At 45.6% G+C, this 21,362-nt stretch overlaps 1 protein-coding gene across 2 annotated transcripts in view; it reads left to right on the forward strand.

Moving 5' to 3' along the window:
- The window catches only part of TMEM44 (transmembrane protein 44), a 151,486-nt gene that overhangs the window by 16,499 nt on the left and 113,625 nt on the right, over positions 1-21,362 (forward strand). For both annotated transcript variants that reach the window (XM_086944288.1, XM_086944289.1), the window contains exons 2-3: positions 14,118-14,244; positions 19,827-19,920. In XM_086944288.1, coding sequence (XP_086800414.1) covers positions 14,118-14,244; positions 19,827-19,920 — 221 coding nt within the window. The remainder of the gene's footprint in view (positions 1-14,117; positions 14,245-19,826; positions 19,921-21,362) is intronic.

A 21,362-nucleotide genomic window follows, 5' to 3' on the forward strand; every position in this document is an offset into this window, starting at 1 on the left:
GCCCAAACCAAAGACTCAACGACTACGCCTGTCAGCTGAGACCCTGAAGCCGTCATCTAAGGGACACGCAAGTGCAGAGCATTCGCTTTGACTCCTTATGAACAATTTTGTTTTGAACCTTCTCGAACTTGTGCATAGTTGGATAGAGATGTAGTGCGGTTAGCACTCTAGCGGACACACGCATGCACTCATGCATCCGCAGGCCAGGCGTGGCCTGCGGGGTCCAATAAAAGGAGGACGCTCGCTCGGGCACGTCACTTCCGACTAAGACGATTGTGTGGTTTACTGGCTGGTGCTGCGCGCTAACACCCCTGCGCACGAGGCTTTGCCGGCCTGGCTAGGCCTGCACACACCCGCACAACATCTACCACATGTTATGTGACCAACAAAGAAGTTATTGTGGTTTAAACAAAAAGTTATATATACTGCAGACATTCAGTTCCAATTACAGTCTGTTTAGACTCCCAAGAATTTAAATTATGGGACAATAATTGAAAAGTGGTTCTGAATAGGGACCACCAAAGGCCCCAGAAATCCACAATTTATTTTGCCCTGGGGCAAGCTTGATCTTAATTGAAAAGGAGGCATTGTTCATACCCAAATTCCCGTTAGATAATGTGTTAATTTTTCTCCTAATTTTATTTAATGTTTAATCCGTGCACACCATTTGTTTTAAATCCGGCCAATGGACTACCGCGTGTGGTCGAGGCAGGAATGGTGCCATGAAGCCATGAGCTAAAAGTCAACAAGGCGGGCCTGCTGGCTGCCAGCTGTATCCTGGAGAGGGGAGGGAGGGGTGCAGCCAGAACTGCAGAATAGCTTCTCTGCCATGTTTACATTTTCGTGCAGATAACAATTTTGTTTCCTGCTATTGTTTCCAACAGGCTGCGCCTTTGCCAGGCTCACACAGTCATAGAGCAGGGCTCCACTAACGGAAAACAAGCCTTGGCAATGCCAATAGGTCTGGCTTTGATGGGACGTTGAACGGTAATGTGAAGCATTACTAGTAACTAGCATGGGAACTCCTGGCTCCCAACATGTGGGCGGAGCCGAAGCCCCTCTCTTGTGACGCTCACACCAGGGGCGGCCTTAGGCATGTGCAAGCTGTGCACCTGCACAGGGCCACAAAACCCCAGGGGCCACCACGCCAATATATATCCTTAATATAATAATCCTCTGAGGATGGATACATATTTGCGTGGCGGCCCCTGACAGGGATTTGGCGGCCTCTGGCTCTGTTCCACTTCCAAACACCCTGACCCCCCCTCTTCACTGGCCTCTGTGCTCCGCCCCGCCCGGACCCCCTCTTCCGGGACCCCCTACCTACGCTCCCTGCCCAGGGCCTCCATGAGCCTAGAGCCGCCCCTGCTCACACAGTTGTCTGGTGACAGCCGCGCTGTCAAGTCAGACTATAATGTCTCAAGCTGAGGCACGCTTGTCTTCTTTCAACACACAAGAGCTGTTCACATGAACTTTGCTACTGCCGGATGAAGTGGCACCAGGCCAAAGCCTCAAGGCGCCCCCTCCCCTACTGCTTATAAGAGTCTGCCTCCTACTTTGAAGATCCTTAAATAGGGTGTCGACATCAGCCAGAATCTTCAATAAGCTATTTGTGTGTGTATTGGTCTTCCTGCCAACATCATAACTCTGGAACACCCATCTTTGTGGGAATCCGAGCAGTGCTTAATTTGTGAAAATAATAAGTGCCAGGGCCCTGACCAGGAGACCACTGCAGCTTGCACCACCCAATGCTCCCATCATTGCTGCCAATGGTGGTACCAAAAACAACTACTAACCCGCTCTATCACCTGCAAGTGCGACAGTTCAGAATATTCCAGGTCCCCAAAGCCAAAGGAATGGCTGGGGAGGCAGGTATTAGTAATTTGTAATGTGTATGTATTGTATTCATAAACAACTGTTCTGCTCATCTCTAAATTAGATGAGCAGCGCCACCATGTGACAGATTGTCATAAGTGCAGTGTTGACAATTAAGTGCAGGTGCCGAGCATCGGAAACCACTGGCTCAAATTAAGCACTGTATCCAAGGGGCTGCTAGACACGTTTTGGTGGTGAGGGCATGAGACAGGGGTCCATACATGCCAAAATGTTGAAACTGGAAAGAGGAGTTTTTGACCCAAAAAATCAAGGGACTTTAATGTCCACATTGAATTGCATTGAAGCAAAGTCAATTGTAGGTGGGAGTCTCCCACCGCATTCAGGCCTGTTGTCTTGCATGAGTGTCTGTTTTAGTCAAGTCACTGACTAAGAGGAATGCAGCAGTAGGATCAGACTAGTGCTTGAAATGGGAATATAAAGGTGCAGCTACTCGCCATTCCAGAGTACTTGTTTGTTACTGAGGACTGCTGATATTCCCTATCCCAGAGTGCCTCTTTGCTCCTATTACCTAACAATGAATGCTCCTTTAAAGCGCTGGGCTAGACCACCAAGGTTTACTTGAAGGGGGGGAGTAAAAGAGGAGTTGCAGATCTCACTTAAATTAAAACTTTCAGACTACATTTTCGAAATAGAATAAATGTCTCTGATTTGATTACCGTGAACCACTTGGCACCGTTTGTTCTCCCATCTAAAATGAATACCACCTTAGACTGTAGAGTAACCCCCTTTTTGTGCTGTAAACGCACCACAAAAACATATTTTTTGTCTTTTGTATACTATCAAAATTTCACCGAAATCCCCACAGAATAAATGCAGCTTGAGCAACAGAGATGCCTGCTTTTATGTGCATGCCGGACAGGTATATGAATGAGAAAAACAAAAACACGACTAGTGGAATGCTTGAATTAATCTCAGGCACAGTTAACACCTTCTATGCTCATGACGAGCACAGTGCTCGAGTGCTCATGACGAGCTGAGCTCGTCATGAGCCGCGGAACGCTCACACGCGGGGATAATTCCCCTGCTGTGCTGAACGTTCCACGGAAACGGGTGTGGTCATGATGAGCACACGAGCACTGTGCCTCATGACGAGCTGAGCTCGTCATGAGCACGGGGGCGCTGTGCGTGCCCCCGGCCCCCCAGCACAGCGGGGGAATAACCCCTGCTGCGAAGGGGCTAGGTACTCTGGGGCTCATTCAAGCGCACACTGCCACTGCCAACACTATTCCTTATTGGCTACCCTCCTTGTAGGTAGGCTTCTCTTTTCCTTGAGCAATGCCGACGTCTCATCAGATGACCCCAAAGTCAATCAACAATATCACATGGCCAATGAAGATAGATATTTAGGTGCACAGAGGGGAATAGCCATCAGCAGGCATGGGCGAATTTTGCGAATCTGGCGTTCGCGAATTTTGCGAATTTGCGAACCCGCAATCCGCAAAATCCGCGAATTCTCGCAAATTTGCGGTTTTTTTTTTTTTGTGTTCGCAAGGATTTATGCCAGTTCGCAAGGATTTCTGCCAGTTCACGAGGGTTTTGTACCAGTTCGCAATTGCGAACTTACATGTCGGCTCGTAACGGTCACGATTATGTTGTTTCTACGTCTGGTTCATCATCACAGGTTCCCAGAACCCTCTGTTTCACCCCTGCCACCCTCTATTTTACCCATGCCATCCTCTGGTGCATCAATGCCACCCTCTGGTTCATCATCACTGTAGATTATGGGGGGGGGAAGCAAGCACACCTGCCTGCTTCAACTGACATGAATTAATTTGGGGTTGATTTATTAATGTGTCACTGTTTTAAAATTCCAGTCTGGCACCTGCTTCCTTATCTGTAATTTGCTTTCTGTTGCAGTGCAATTTTTTTTTCCAGGACCTTTGTGGCCTACTTGTAGCTATTCTATGAGCCTGCTGTGAGGGTCAGATCAGGGTCATATAATTGTTGCAACTAGCAACTGAACTCTGGAGGGGCCCTTGTCAGGAAGCACTACAGGGAATGGTTACTAATGATGAGTTTGAACTTTTGAACCTGCTGAATGCTTTTTTTGTGTTCGCAAGGATTTCTGCCAGTTCGCAAGGATTTCTGCCAGTTCGCAAGGGTTTTGTACCAGTTCGCAATTGCGAACTTACATGTCGGCTCGCAACGGTCACGATTATGTTGTTTCTATGTCTGGTTCATCATCACAGGTTCCCAGAACCCTCTGTTTCACCCCTGCCACCCTCTGTTTTACCCATGCCATCCTCTGGTGCATCAATGCCACCCTCTGGTTCATCATCACTGTAGATTATGGGGGGGAAAAGCAAGCACACCTGCCTGCTTCAACTGACATGAATTAATTTGGGGTTGATTTATTAATGTGTCACCGTTTTAAAATTCCAGTCTGGCACCTGCTTCCTTATCTGTAATTTGCTTTCTGTTGCAGTGCAATTTTTTTTTCCAGGACCTTTGTGGCCTACTTGTAGCTATTCTATGAGCCTGCTGTGAGGGTCAGAGCAGGGTCATATAATTGTTGCAACTAGCAACTGAACTCTGGAGGGGCCCTTGTCAGGAAGCACTACAGGGAATGGTTACTAATGATGAGTTTGAACTTTTGAACCTGCTGAATGCTTTTTTTGTGTTCGCAAGGATTTCTGCCAGTTCGCAAGGATTTCTGCCAGTTCGCGAGGGTTTTGTGTAAGTTCGCAATTGCGAACTTACACCGCACGCAGCAAAAAATCCGCTGCGTGCGAATTTGCGGATTTTGCGGGAAATTCGCGGATCTTGCGGATTGCGAATTTACCGAAAATCCGCGAGCGTAACGGATTTTCCGCCCATGCTTAGCCATCAGAAAAGGAAGGTAGGGTACAGTGTTAACATGCCTAATGTGACCTTTTGGCGGTGCTTACTTTGTAAAAAAAGAAGTGCCAGGGCTCTCGTCAGTCGGCCACTGCTGCTTGCACCACACATTGCCCCTGCCATGCTGCCAATGATAATAAAAACACAGCTACTTACCGTCACACTACTACAAGTGTGACAATTCAGACAATTCCAGGCCTCCAAAGCTATAACAATGGCTTGGGCAGCAGGTAATAGTCTATTTTAAATGTATATTGAATTAATAATTAACTGTTGTGGTTGTCTTTTAATTAGGTAGACTGTCAAACGCACCAGTATTGGCAATTTAGTTCCTGTGCCGAGCCTTGGAAACCACTGGCTCAAATTAAGCACTGCCTTTTTGGCCCTTTCTGGAGGACTTTATTTAATTCTGGAGGGATCTTCTGTAATATTTGGGCAAGTGCCAGATGCTGCATTTCGCAACTATTTATAGAGGCCCTGTCTGGTGTATTGTACCCAGTATGAGAAATTACATCTTGAGTATTGTGTACCGTTCTGGAGTCATATCTGGAATAGTGTTTAGAAGTCTGGGAACCCCATCTGATGAATCGTTTACAATTCTATAGCACAGATCTTGGCCATTTTATCCACATCTGGAGTGCTGACTAGTTCTGGAAACTTCATTGACAGCCCATCTGGAGCATTGTCTCCCACTCTAGAAGACGCAATTGGTTGGTCGGTTCAATCAATGATGTTACATCTCTCATACTGTGTCCAATCCTGCTTGGTACCTTTGCTATAGTTTTTTCGTTCTACAAGAGACGTCTGGAATAATCTGTCGGCCTGTGAAAGTTACTGTCTTAGGGCCAGATGTAGGTGGCCCATTACCGGTCGGTAAACCTGAAATACGGTAAATTTCAGGCTTACCGACCGGTATTGGGCCATTTCCTATGTAGGCGATGATTCGGTATTTACCGAATCGGTAAATGGCATGTAGGAAGCACTTTAAAGAGTGCTCATGTGCTTTAAGGATTCGTAATTCACCACCAAAATAACGAATACCTTTTGAAAATGCAAATCTGTGCATTTTCAACGGTGCCATGTGACAGACATACATGCCCTTAGGGCACGTATGTGTGCCACATGTGCACACAAGCACTATTCAGGGGTGCAACAGGGTGTCAATATGACACCCTGCCACCCTTGAATGTTTCCCTATTTTACCTATTTTACTGATTCAGTAATACTTACCGATTCATTACCTACATAGCATTTACCGATTCTAAAATACTGAATCGGTAAAATTTGGTATTTTAGAATCGGTAAATGTCGTTTACCTACATCTGGCCCTTAATGTGCTTAATTCTGCATGCCACATTTGGTGTATTTCCCAATTTTGGAGGCCTCCTCTGGATTCCAATTCTGAGGGGCACATCTTGGGTGGTCTGTCGAGTTCTGGAGTCCACACCGGACATGTTGTTTTCATTTGGGAGGGATCATATATTGTTGCGGAGTTCAGGAGATCAGCTCTGGTCCACATATATAGGCCACAGTAGTGCCATCTACTTCGGATGCCTCTTCTGGAGTGTTGTACCTAATTCTGGAGTCCTCCTCCTGAGTGTTCTACCCAGTTCTGAATACCAATTCTGCTATATTGCATCTGGTACTAGATGTCACCACTGCCATGTTTCCAAATCTACTGCCTGCATCTGGATCAGTGTGTTCATTTCTAGATGCCAACTCTGCCATAAAGTGTCGAATTCTGTAGGTCACATTTGAACTATTGGACTCCGGCCCGTGGAGGTCCCACTCCGAATATTGCATCCTGTCCTGAAGTCCTCGTCTGCCATATTGCGTCAGTTCTGGAGAGATTATCTAGATTATTGTGTAGCATGCCTAAACCCCTCCTTGAACATTGTGTCCACTCCTTGTGCATCACCTGAAGTGTTGGTGTTACCATAAGAGGCCACATCTGACTTATTGCGCCCAGTTTGGGACACAATATGCTATTTATTGACCGCTGGGGCATTATACAGTTCTTGGAGGTACTTATGGCATGTTGTAGGAAATTGTTGGGGCCTCACCTGGAGCGTTACATCCAGTTCAAAAGCCACTTTCATGTATTGTCTAGGGGCTATTGCCACACGTTCTAGAGGACTTCTACATTAAATTGTGTCCAGATGTGGAGGCCCTAATATGGATTGATGTTAATTTGTCTTGGTATGCTCTGCCATATAGTGTGTGTTTGCATCAGGACACCCCTGATGTAGCGTGGCTTGTTATGAAGGCTACACGTGAAGCGGTGTATGAAAGTGGTTTATTGGTTTGATGACGAGTGGGTTGGCAATTGGGTGGACGAATAAATAGTGTACAAATGGATGGTCGAGGCAGTGTAGGAGTAAGAATGAGACCCCACAAGTGGCTGGGTGAGTGGCTGTATGTATGGGTGAGTGGTTGGATAAATAAAAAGTAGTGGATGGGTCGTAGGGTCTACACGTAGCGGAGTGGAGGGATGAATGAAATCTTGCTGATCGCTGAAGTCTTATTACTGTATTTGAATTTGATGTACCTATCCACATGGGAAGCCATTGTCTTCACATGCAACAAGGACATACAACAACCATATTAGGTTGCAGTCAAGGAAATAATAGGTTGGCCCAGGACATGTGTGTTTCAGGTTTTGCCGAAAGGAGAACATGTTTGGCATGAGCCTGTTTTTCTTCCAGAATGTGGTGCTTGATAGGTGAAGGCCTGGCAGGGATTTCCAGCTTTGTTGTTTTGGGGCTTCCTCTAGTAGACCGGATTTGCTCCTGATGTCTTTCTCCTTCTGTGGTGCAGGCTTTCATCTACATTTAGCTCAGTTGGCTGAAATGTAGAGATTTATGCATGATGCTAGCCATTAAGAAGCTGATTCTGGCCTCCAGGTGCCCTCTTTGGGCTACCAGAATGGAAATTATGTGTGGTGATGTGTTATGATGTCTTTGTGCCTTTGAGGGGCTGAGCTGTAGAATGCAAAATGGCTTTAAGAGAAGATAGAGCATCATTAAGGAGACCAGCTAGTACTGCATGGCTGTCACCTAGATGTGTGAGAACCAGGATTAGAACATTGGAATGTTGAGCACTCCTTTAAAGACCATGGAATGCTCTGATCTTCTAACGGCTGAGGAAAGCCAGGAGTATCAACATTCCAATATTTATTCACAGCAACAGCTGAGAAAAAAGGCACCAAGGAGCCCGAGGGGATTTCAACCCCTTCGGGCTCCATGAAGCCTTTGTTTTACAAATTAGAGCATTCTGCTCTCTAGGAGCCTGAAGGCTCTAATAGCCTTAGAGCCCTCCATAGTTGGGTCAGCCCGCCATTAGAGGCCGGCTCACTTGTTAAAGGCCCTAGCATTTGGCTTGGGCCGTTAACGCTGGAGCCGACCTTTGAAGGCAGGTAGAGCCCCCTACGGCGGGCTCTAAGGCTATAGTAGAGGCTTATGGGTGGATACCAGTGCTTAATTTGTGTTTTTTTTTAAAGTGCCAGGGCTCAGGTCAGGAGACCTCTGTACCCATTGCCACTGTCAATGACAGTACCCACACAACTACTAACCAGCACACTGCTACAAGTATGACTATTCTGCCTATTCCAGGCCCCCAAAGCTATAAAAAATAGCTTGGGCAGCAGATATTAGTTGTCCTTAATGCATAATGAATTCATAAACAACTGCTGTTCTGCTCATCTCTAAATTATACAAACAGCACCACCGTCTGGCAGCTGTCATATGTGCGGGTGTCGACAATTAAGTGCTGGTGCCTAGCACCCGAAACCACCGGCTCAAATTAAGCAATGGTGGAAACGTTGATTCGTGAATGAATGAATGAATGGTTGGGTGCATGGGTTGGGCTATAAAGCTACATGGATGCAAGCAGCCTGGGGTAAGGTTCGCAGAAGGTACATGGATCTGAATATGGAAGAGAGAAAAAGGGACACACATCTATTTCAGGAGGTCAATGGTGATGGCATTTGTGACACCAGCCTCCAGAGTGGCTGTCAGAAACCCATGTTGGTCAGTCTGAAAAAGAACTGCAACCACTGGAGAAGTTTTGCTGCTATTGCATGGAACACATTGCTTCTGTTCAAACATGCTATGCATACCTCTTACTGTGAGACATTAATTTGCACAGCAGAGGATCAGTGCACCATACTTGCGACACTGTGCACGACTTAACTCTCCTTTCATGGAAACGCAACCTGTAGCTTCCTGTCGTAAGTCCTAATTTGTTGAGGTAAAACAATAAACTTTGCCCTTGCCAAGATCGGAGGCACTAAACTGTTAGAAATTGGCATTTTGACAACCTTTTCAAATTTAGTCATTTCACATAAACTGAAGATTAAGACTGATTATGTTGAAATCCATCACATTTGAGAAACATGTGGAGCATTCCCCAGAAAAATAGCAGAGGGTCTAAAATTGCCAAGGTTAAATAGAAGACCTCATTGGGAGTCTAAAATTGATACTATAAACTTTGCACATATGCATCGGTACAGGTAGCTATGTATGGACCCAATCACAAGTTGGGAGGGGTGGTGTGTCCAGAAGTCCTGGTCAACACTGGACCCGATTTTACTGGCCAGAAAATCCAGCTAATAAAAACCCATAATCGTCGGACTACAAGAGGAGCTTGGACACAGCCCCAGCCCAATTCTCACATAGCACGAGCAGCCAGCTGTGCTCCTCTTGCAAGCCCCCTTCCTTCCCTGGCCCCTTCCTCAACCCGCTGTGCCCCTCCACCCAACATCATCCACTCCCACTTACCCCCTTGCTCAGAGCAGGTGACCTATGGAAGTATTCATCGAAAAATCACTCTGCCTGGTATTCAAAGCTCTGGATGGCAAAGGCCCAGACTACTTGAACCAGCTGTTCCAATGGTACATTCTGAAAAGAGCACCTCACTCGTTGGGGGCTAAGCTGATTTCTGTACCGTCCAGGAGGAAAGCTTTGTGGGGGAGGCAAAGGCTTTGCTGTTTGTGCAGCGAAAGCCTGGAATGACCTTCCGTTTTGCCTCAGAAACGCTACTGATCTGTTAGACTTTAGGAAGGGCTTGAAAACCTGGCTTTTTGCTGAATAATCTCACTTCCCCCTTGCTCGCTGCCTCAGGATAGATATGTTAGCGCCAGGACACCCTTGGGTAATCGCCGCGCTTTATAAAAGTTATTAACATAACATAACCGAGAAAAGAAAATACCTTGATAAGGAAAAAAATGGCTGCATGGTTATTCCCAATTTCGGGTGGTTGACACGGTTTACTGGTATTTGTGGAAGTGGAATTTTCACCCTACCAGTACTGTGCAACTTGTGTGTGGCCCTCTGGGGTTTTGTAATTTGCTGGAATGGAGTACAGGGAGGAAAGCGAACAATTCTACAGCTGTCACCCTCCACACCAACACTGCATGCCAGGGATTGTGGGAGGGTGTTTGGAAGCAAACCTGGAACTGAGTTTTGTCAATCGTACAAGCCATGAAATAAACAGTAAATACATAGTTAAGTCACTGACCTGTTGCACGTCAACTGTTCTCAGAAAACAAAATGATGCATGTGACCCCTAAAACAATGGTGCATTGAACAAAAACTACTCCACCATATACTTGAACTAACTACAGGGCGTCAATAGCCCTCAAATATAACACAAGAAGGTCTGATGAACGATTGGTCCTGGCTTCCCCAAGCCTTATCAAATGCTGAGAAAAACTGAATTCATGCCTCAAATACATTTATTTATAAAAGCATGTCAATTTCTTCTGGATTCAGGAAGGCCTACCATGAACCGCTTCAGATGGCAAGATAGTCGAATTTTGGCTCAATTTTGACATTCTTCTTTTTTAGGTAACCAGGTGTGAAGCCACTTTCCCATTAATTCAATATTTAGACTATCCTACACAAGGTGTACTACATTATTAAAAAGGATGTCCAAAGGAGGGGATCTAGCCATATGCTTATCCGTTAAACTGGAGTTGAGAATAACACACCTACAACTATCAGTGCTGTTGTATCGTGTCTGCCTGGCCCTACGTTGTGACAGGGCAGGCAGGATGGGAAGGGGTGGGGGAGGAACAGAAAGTGGGTAAGGAAAGTTAGTTAGAAGGTAGAAGCGAGACAATAAAGACGTGTCTTCAACAACTCCTGGCTCCGCGTCTTCCTTACGGGGCGTGATAGTACACTGGCGACGAGGGTGGGATGGTCTGGAACCCACATCACCCACGCCCCACCGTGAGACCACGGCCGGAGATCAAAGAGCCGGCAGCACCACGACCAAAAGCGCGAAAGGGCGCGAAAATCGCGGAGAAGACCCGCACGTCGCCGGAATGCTGCCCAGCAGGAGCGCTGATTAACAAGTTCAGCCCGAGCCCATGAGGTCAGCGTTGGAGCCCATATCACGCCCAAGATCGAGTGAGTCTCAACAACACGCGTGGAAAGCGTGAAAGCGACCGGGAGCCCCCCCCCCCCCACCCCCTCTGTGAGTGACACTGAATGAGCGAGGTGTGCCTGAATCCCATGCAAGACTAAGAATATTGAAGTTTGGGACCCCCTGTAATGGAAAAGGGAGACAATCTGAAAGACAGTGTGAAAAGAATTCTGTCCTGAGCGGCGGCCATCTTAAAGTCAGGCATTGTCCATAGACCCCTATTGGATTTTCGGTGGTGGCCATTTTGAGGTCAGGCAAGGCCCATAAATGAAGGAAACACCGAAAGAGCCGAACTTAAGTGACAACTGATCAGAGGAATCAACTAACAGGCTCAAGATGACCACCCAGCCTGATACCTCACGGCCCTCAGGCACTGGAGCAGCGGCCCAACCCCCGCAATTGCCTCAAGTGTTCATGGGAGTATCCTATCTGCGCCCACCAGATCCACTGGAGCTGACCTCCGGAAATAGTATGGGACCTAAAATGAAGAGCTGGGCGGAGGATTTCGAAGATTTTATGACTGGGTTCCAAGTGCAAGATTCCAAGCAAAAACTAATAGCGCTGCGAAACCTGGTGGGGAAAGACATTGCGCAAATCATCAAAGAACTGCCCGCTGCCAGCGCTGCCTCATATGATGACGTAAAAGGGGCCCTAGACCGGAAATTCCTACATAAACGCAATTTGGACTATGAGCGTTACACATTTAACTTGGCGTCACAAGAAAAAGACGAATCCATGGGTGACTTCATTGTGCGCATCAGGCGCCTGGCCCGACATTGTGAGTTCGACACCTTCACCACAGAAGATGCGTTGCGACTACGCATAATTGAAGGTTGCCAATCCGAATCCCTACGTCGGCGCCTGTTAAAGAAACACTATATGCTGGAAGAAATAGAAGAGATGACAAGGATAAATGATCAAGCGGAAGACCACACGAAGAAAATGGAAGCCACCAAGCCTGAAAAGAAAGAACAGGCCTTCAGGATGCAAGCCCGCACAGACATTAAACGTCGTTCGGACCACCACAAGTCAAAAAAATTCACGCAGACTTCCAAAAGAACGTCATCGCGCCATGGAACGTCATCACGTCATGAGCCGCGACACAATAGAAGTGGCAGACCTGCATCAAGATGCTGCCGGTGTGGTCAAGAATACCCACACTCGGGGCAATGCCCTGCCATTGGTCAACAATGCCACCGCTGTGGAAGGGACAATCATTTGAAGTGGCCTGTCAAACGCGACAGTCGAAGCGAAAGACAACCATATCGCGACCGACTACGCGCCACCATGCTCGAGCGGTAAAAGGAAAAGGACGTTGAGACAGCTCGTCAAGATCAAATGATCGTTCAGTCAGCTCATACAAATCTAGAAGGTCAACGTCCAGAGAATCATCGCCACATACACCTGTGTCATAAGACAGTGACAAATATATATGCATGGTGTCAGACCCGGACAGATTAAAGAAATATCCCAAATTAGACATCAGAATCGGAAACCACCCAGCGAAATTTGTGTTAGACTCAGGAGCGTCTTTGAACTACATATGCACTCTTGAATACCAAAGCATGAGACCCAAACCTAAACTAGAACTAAGAACTCTAAGACTGTTTTGTACAAAGGTGGGAGGTGTCATATCGTGTCTGCCTGGCCCTACGTTGTGACAGGGCAGGCAGGATGGGAAGGGGCGGGGGAAGAACAGGAAGTGGGTAAGGAAAGTTAGTTAGAAGGTAGAAGCGAGACAATAAAGACGTGCCTGAGCGCACTTGGCAGTTTGAATCTCACCTTCCACCTGTGAGCAAGGCCAATTGGGGCCGAAACGTTAGGTGAATGGAAGGAATCTGCACTGCGAGATGTTGAAATAAATGCAGTTTTTCCAGTAATGGGCCTCTTGTTTACTTGGTGTTTAAGATGATGGGCTGCTCCGTGCCCATTTTACAGAGGTCGCCCTGAAGGGTCGGGGGCTCCGGTGACAGGAGACTTTGTGTTTGGAAAGTGTGTATATATATATATATATATATATATGTTCTCTCACTCCTCCCCAAAAAAGTGTTTAAGAAAAAACTTTTAAAAAATCTTGCAAATCTTAAATTAACGTAACCAGATATTTTTGGGTTCTAACTGGATCTTTTAAAATTAGTTTAACAACTGATGAGAAAGGAAACAATCACACACTTGCAGGACCTCTGATAGAACATACCCACTTAAATTAAGAGCATTCAGAAAAGGGACAAAAAGAGGGAACTGTTTGTCAAGTACTTATTTTTTAACAGGCCCGCGAGCATTGAACGGCCGTTTTCTTAATGACTTTCCTTTAGCACCAACTCGTATTTAGGGCACCTCTCGAGCTACCATGGGTTACACATTTGCAAGTTTGAATGTGTTCCCCCTACATCACTGACTACAAAAAAATGTATTGACATCAGAGAGCGACTAGTTTCTTCAGTCCATCTCTAAGGAACACAAAAACAGATGTAACCGTTACAGCATCCTTTCTAAAATGGACTAATCGAACAAGTGACACATTTTATAACAGTCTTCGGTGTTGCGACCAAACAAAAGAACTTGCCCTGCCTACTAGCAGATTCAACTACCTATCAGAATAGGCTTATTTTAGAGTCCACCTGCTCGCAGAATTTGACAATACAGATAATCATAAGGGAATAAAATTGTGGGAACACTACGCAAAATCATCTATTCCTCTCAAAAGCCCTACGAATAGATAATAGACTACTGGACAAAGAATTGAGATATTTGAAGAAGACTCGTAATGATATAGGTGACTTTCGGATAAAAGTATTACCATTAAAGTACCTATTAACATATTAACAATGGAGTTACTTCTCACCAACACTTATGCATGCTTGAAAGTTCATTTTAAATAGCACTCTTGACTGTTTATCACAATTTATTTTTCCTGGTTGCAGTAATTCAAATGTTTCTTTTGTTTTACTTAACAGGCTCTTCTATTTACGATGCAGCAAGAAATCCAGGCATGGAGATTCGGTTATCTGTAGTGTCTACAGTTTTTTTGGAAACATGTGCAACACAATCGGGGCCCTCCTGTCCAAACAACTCACAATTCAGGTAGGTTTTAGCTAAAGCCAACCATGCCTAATGATCTGACACCCGGTGTATGCCAGAAGAAGGAGGAAAATTGGCATTGTCGATTTGGGAGACACCCCTGCCCCATGACTGTACGAATAGTGGCTTGTCTGCGTCACCTTGAGTTACACCCAGCTGTACAACAGTAAAGGTAGAAGCTCCACATTGTCAGTTTGGGTGGCATTCCACTGTATGACTGTAAAGTTAGAGACCTAGGGGCAGATTTACAAGCCCCCTGCAACACTTTTGCGCTGACGGTGCAGCCATTTTACAATGTGACACATCTTGGGAGATGTGTAACGTTGTAAAGCCCTGCGTCACATTATACCTGCATCCGGTATAATGAACGCCGGGTGGGCATTCCTACGCAGGAAAGCCTCGTAAAAGTGACCAGTGAAATCTACAAGATTTCACTGCTCCACTTCTAGGATGCCACTGCGTCAAAACCTTACGCCGGCTTGAAGCAGGCGTAAGGAGTGACGTGGTACAATAAGTATAGGTCTCAACATGCATTGCTGGAGTTGCATCGTGCTTGCGATGTGTCTACAGCAATGGGGGACTTTTGGGCCAACAGATGTGTCATAATTTCTGACGCATCTGTCAGTCCTTGAGCCTTGGTGAGTCATATTGTAAATCCGGTGCATCCATGGTGGCGCAAGGGTATTGCTGGCTGGTGCGGGTAAACTGACGCTGGCTGGTGCGGGTAAACTGACGCATCTCTACAGATGCGTCCGTTTCTTGTAAATCTGCCCCTGATGTCCATTTTGGTTGATACCCTCTGTATCACTGTAAATGTAGAGGCTTGGCATTGTTGATGTGGGTGATACCCACTCTAAGTTGGAGGCTTGGTATTGTCAATATGGATGACACCCCTCTTTAAGACTGTAGCGCTGTTGGACTTTCTTTTAGTCTTGATGTTTTTCTTAATTGAGGTTCTCAGAATATATATGTTTCCATATATGGATCTGTTTAGAATGATATAAACTAGCCCCACTGGTAGGAACTGCTTATGACCTCACATATTACATCACTCCAGACATCTGAAGTCTGGGGGCCTAAGTGATGAATCTCAGTGTTTTTAATGTAAGTTAAAATCTTACTACCTTCCTCACGTATAACTCCACTTTAACCTTTTAGTTTTTTCAGAGAACATATTTATATATAAATGTATATGGGCCTGTTCGAAGGTTCGGGCCTGCATTCTATCCCCGCATTGACCCCCCACTTGCTCACTTCTATGAACCGCTCTGCTCTGGCCTATTTCCAGTGGCAGCTCGGAGACCAGAGTCTGCGATCGCAGATCGAGCCGCAGATCGCACCGCACCTATTGGTCCGAGGGCCATGGGGGATAGCGAGTGGGCAGGCATTAGGCAGCGGGCTCTTTGACGGGGGTATGGAGGCAGCCGCTGGTATGCCGCTGCCGCTTCTGCCTTGCAGAGGAGCCGGCACGCCCACACGCTTGTCATTAAGCCCCAACAACCCCAACCAGGGTTTCCTTGCCAGCCTGGCAGTTATTGGTGCTTATTAAAGGTCCCCCAATACCCTCCACCGACCCCCCCCAGTCAGCCTACCCAATAACTCAGTGCTCTAAAGGCACTTTTCAGGCACTGCATTAGTACTACACAGCTTACAATTAAAAAGGCCCATACATAAACCTGGACTTCGCCAATTGTTTTACTTGTAACAGCAGTGGCAGGGGGAGGCAGGCTGTGGGTACTCCCAAAGACAAGCTACATTAGGTGCAGAAAAAGGCAGCAGAAGTGGAAGGGGCAGTGGCAATGCAAGTGACAGCAAGGGGGGAATAAGCTAGGCCTTGTTGCATGGTTGAGCCCCGGGTTGCAGAAGTGGCTCCCATGGCCCGGGTTCAGCTTGCGGCCTGGGCGAGCTCCCTCCCCTTGCACAACGCACCATTGCGCTTCGTAATACCCATTGTAAAATACAAAGCCAGCACAGTGCTGTTGCACCTCCTGACTGGGTGACACCCATGTCAACTAAAACACCCAGAGATTTACTTGTGCACTCGACAGCGCAAACAAGGGTTTTAAACCGGGCACGCAGGATACGACCGCAGTCCTACGCTTATTGCGCCAGATGGAAACTCTCCCACAGAGTATTTGAGACCTGCAGGTACATTGCTAAGTCAAGAAGAGAACAAAGGCAAGCAGCACTGAGATCTACAGCAAGGCCCACAGTAAGACCCATAGCAATGGAAACTGTAGCAGGCGTGTTGAGGTAACAAAGACACTGATTTCAGAGACACTGAACAAGTGTGTTTAGATAACCATGGCTGCCCGTTGACTGTCTAATAACTGAGACCGCAATAGTGCTACCCTTTCTTACACAAGGAAATGGGGGGGGGGTCCCTTCCAATGTCAGTAAAACATTCTCTAACACAAAATGAGGGGGTAGCTTCTATTAGTCCAATAGGTCCAGGGGTGTGTGTCCCACTGGCACCCTAATTTTGTCTTTTTATTCCTTTTCAAAAGTGCCCATTTTACTATTTGACCCATGGGTCAGGTATTGCACCTTGCTTTGGGCGGTGTCAGTGGTGAAAGTCTGCAGTGCCATATTAAAAAACATGTTTTGACACCTGCACTTATTTCTTTTGCTGATTAATCATTGGTGACATCACATGTAACTAGACAGGAAATTAAGCAAAAAGCCCAGCCTTACTATGTGGTGTGAGGCAACAGATGTTTTAAGCCCTGGCAGATGCAGAAAGCGTTTGGATGAGCCAATGGCCATGGTATTTTTCTAAATGTTCGGTCTGGACTGTTCCCATGAGGCACAGGGTCAAGACTGATTTGCATATGGCTATGTCCGAACTGGGGTGGCATGGTGAGCAAAATAACGATGGATTAAACCCAGATCTGTGACTAGGGGTTGAATGTTTGACAATGTTCAACATTCTGTCCATCTTTTTGTGTTGCATTTTCACACTAAGTGGGAAGGGTATGCCCAGACGTGGGTGCCGTGCTCACTACGCCACTGGAGTCAAGCTATTCTGGCTGATGAGGGCTGAAAGCCCGAAACCGGTCCTAGGATGCTTGATTCCTGTCCAGGGAAGACATGGCCTGGCAGTTCGGTCTGGACTGTTCCCATGAGGCTCAGGGGCAAGGCTGATTTGCATATGGCGATGTCTGAATTGGGGTGGCGTGGTGAGCAAAATAACGATAGATTAAACCCAGATCTGTGACTGGGGGTGAATGTTTGACAATGTTCAACATTCCGTCCATCTTTTTGTGTTGCATGTTTCTAAATGTTGTAGGCACATGTTAATTTTTCATTGAAGCAGCAACAGCCCATGACAATGCAAGAACGTGCAGTAGAAAATTCTGTTCCTAGAGCCCAACAGGATGTGTTTGCGTGGGAGAAAACATCACTATTAATGATGCTCGGCCTGGGAGCAGATGTTCGCTGCATGATACTGTTTGTTGAAGTATTTATTCTCTTTAAAACGCATTGCTATTAACCCTTTGTATTCTAACAAGACCATTCACTAATGGACCTACACACTTTTTCTAAAACTTTCAATTATTAAGGCCATGATCAGACAGATTTTAGTCATGAATCGTCTGTCTTTAAAAAGCAAATGATGGTATGAATCCAGCCACGGGAAATACCCTTTAACAAACTTTCTGCTGTTTTTCTTCCCCCTTTTCTCTTTATGCATGAACATGTAGGTAGGCCAACTCCACTTTCGGTAAACGTAAAGCGTTTTGCTGCTCAGCATAGAAATTCAGCAGCAGGCTTGTTCTTTTATTTGCATGAGAGAAGTGTGTTAAGATGTAATTAACTCTTCATCATATCCACTCCTATGTTCTAGTAGATGGATGATCAGTTTCTGTTCTTAAATTGGTAGTTTTGTGCTTCAGGGCATCACCAGGTCAACAAATTGGCTAGGTAGCTTTTCTAGTCCTGTCTAATAGTAAGTTGCATAGTATCAATCCAAGGAGCACCAAGGCAGCAGTTACTAGAGGATTGTATACATTGTACCAAAAGAGCGTTACAAACTATTGAATAATAGTTTGCAATGCCATTTACTATTATTGATTCACTATAATATTATGTTAATTTTGCAAAGCCCTTTAGTGTTACTGGGCAGAACGTCTGAGGATTTGGAAGCACTGTGTACTTCATACTTCCTTTAGGTTTATACAGTATTTATAACCCCTGTATAAACCTAAAGAGGTATGAGAAACACCCATTCTCCGTTCTCACTCTGAAACTGGAAACAAGCGGCACGCCTCCATTCAGGTAGCTTTACTTTATTAATTTGCCATAAACAAACAGGACACTGAAAGACCGACACGTTTTGGCCATAACCTTCCACCGGATATAGATACATACATACTTTCTATCAAAGCTGCAGTGTACAAACGAAATAAATCAACAGTTGTACAGGAAAGAACACATTGGCCAGTGGGTAACCTCCCCACATTACCCAAAGAGGTAAACTTGAAGCACATGTTGTGGTGTGAAATGGTGGAATCACAAGGCGCATCAGTACCATTGCCTTCCAGTGAGGACCCACTCATTGATCTGGTTCTGTCCTACTGGCTGTGTGGCTTTTGTGTTAAAGCTCACTCTTCAAGACCATTGGAACAGACATTGTACTGTTTTGTGTTATAATGTTTAGTATCCTCCGTCTCGTGCTTTCACTTCTTATGTGTTGGTGGATTGTGATGGGCAAGTACATTGCAGACTCTTCGGAAGAAAGGTTTGACGACTCCTGCATCTGTCCCCACACCACCATTGCTAGTTTATTGTTATCTAGAACCAACATGAGCCTACTCCTAACTTTGATTTTCATGTCGGAGAATTTGGTCCTGATGTTGAACTCCAATTTGACCTCTGTCATTTTGCTCTTAAACTAAATAATCAATTGTTCCTCAAAAGAAAGGTTCGAAAATGAGAACGGGAAGCTGAAATCCTCTGGAGAGAGCCTATTGAATAGAACCCACAACAATTAGAATTCCGACCAATGGTAGTCAAGTTCTGCGGTTCACTTGGAGCTTGTGCCTCCTGAGAAGTCTACAATTCACATGCCACCTATTGGCGTATAGGAACTCTGGCGTATAGGAACTCTGCTGAAGGCCTATGTTATATATCTTCTAATAGCAAGGACCTCCCTCCTTGCCTTTTACACTGGGATCCATCAATTTTCTTACATGCATGTCCATTTAGTGTGATCCCAGTTGGGTTAGAGAAGCCCCCCTCCTTATATAGCCTACTGCAACTAGCTGGGCATTTGCCAGTGGCATCTCCTACCTTTCCAATAATTATTTTACATTAATTTTTAAAAGATCCTTGTCGCTTAGCATTCCATTAAACAGTTGACACTCTTAAACTTTGAAATTTGAGTCCAAAAATGGCATTAGAATGCATATCAATAAAAACATATGCAGAAGTATGTGAAAAGCAAATATTACAACACTGTTGTCTGGTTTTAAACTAGTCAATGCATTACTTATTGCTCTAGACTTTACCCACTGCTCCTCTTCAGCCACAGCTGGTTTGAGTATAATCGCATCATCTCATAACCCTTTTCTGTTGTTTTTCAGATTTTCACTGGAGGGTACATGGCAGCCATTGATGTTATTAACTTTGTGCTGACTCTCTTTCCCATCTGTGGTGTCAAATTCAGACCTAGATCAGGTAGGTGCCTTCAACATACTATGCGTGGAAGGGTACACAGTCTATGAATCTACCATTTTGATGTATTCTTCTCACTGAGGCAAGTCAGTTGTATGATCTTTCCTTCCGAAGCCCTGTCTAATATGTCAGAGGGTATGGAGGAGCGGGTGAGTGTTTTCTGATCAATGCAATGTCTAATACTATTATAATGCAAGATAAGGGATGGAGTTTAGTAGTGCAAAGCAACTCATTGCCTTCTGTATGACCCTTGGCACCATGCTGGTAGGTTGGGATTGTGGTGCTCGTGCATATTGTATGCTCTGTGTTATTTAATGCATTGTGTGTTTTGAACATTATTTCAGTGTGATGCTGTAGCTGCTGAAGTAAGTTTTGCATTTCCAAGTTGTTGGAGGTTAAACTGATGCAGGCATTATGGCATTGGCAGTGTGTCATTTTTGTAAGTCTGTATCTAGTGTTGGTGTGAGAGAAACTGGATTGTTGGTTGAGGGGGGGGGGGGGTGGTAGAACCCTGCTGATGCAACAGTCGCAATCTTGGTGAGGGCAAACCACACAAGTCCATAATTTAACCTGTGCTTAACCCTCTGGTGGCTTTGCACAAAGGCAGTCAGGCCTAACCCAGAGGCAAAGTGTAAAGTATTTATGCAGCACACAAACTGAAATATGTGAACATACAGCACAATAAAAATCCCAAATCAATATAGAAATCTAGTGCAAAATGATATAAACAAAATTAGACTGAAAACAACAAAAATTCAATCAGTAGAACCAGAGAAATCTAATTTTAAATGTTTAAGCAAAAATAATGGCTAGAAGCGGAAAGCTCTAACAGTGGGTATCTGGTTCCACTAGAATGGGACAACGTCACATGTTCAGACCTACCACATTGGACCATGGGACAAATATAGGGACCAAGTATAGCTCCACTGAAAAAGTTACCTTCTCAAGGACCTGCGTGTGGAGTTCAAAACTTAAGAATTTCACAGGAAGAGCTCACCCTCTGCCAGCCAAGGGCCCATGACCTGGGGAAACACCTTTTGTGGATCAGGAACTCACCCAAACAGTGACCAGCCAGAACCAGTTACGTCTAGGCAAGACCAGTTGCAGGTCTAGGCAGGGCCTGTTGCAGCTGCTCAGCAGGGCAATTTTAGTGAGTACTACACCCCGATCAGTCAAGACCCTGCTGACCGCCTGAGTACTTGCACCACTTCCATGGTCTCTACAGTGGAAACACAAGGGTGGATTTCTAAGAATGAGATAGATTGCCTGATATACAAACTACCTAAAATCCCCTATTTATATACCCTCCTGAATATACATAAGGGGCCATTTTCCCCCCAGAACACCCCCAGCGGAACCCTGGAGTCCGGCATAGGTTCATTACTTGAACCACTGTCGATATTCTATGATCACTTACTCCAACTTCTGGTCAAAAAGACACCTTC

The sequence above is a fragment of the Lissotriton vulgaris genome, chromosome 11 (genome assembly GCF_964263255.1).
Source record: "Lissotriton vulgaris chromosome 11, aLisVul1.2, whole genome shotgun sequence".
NCBI classification, from domain to species: domain Eukaryota; kingdom Metazoa; phylum Chordata; class Amphibia; order Caudata; family Salamandridae; genus Lissotriton; species Lissotriton vulgaris.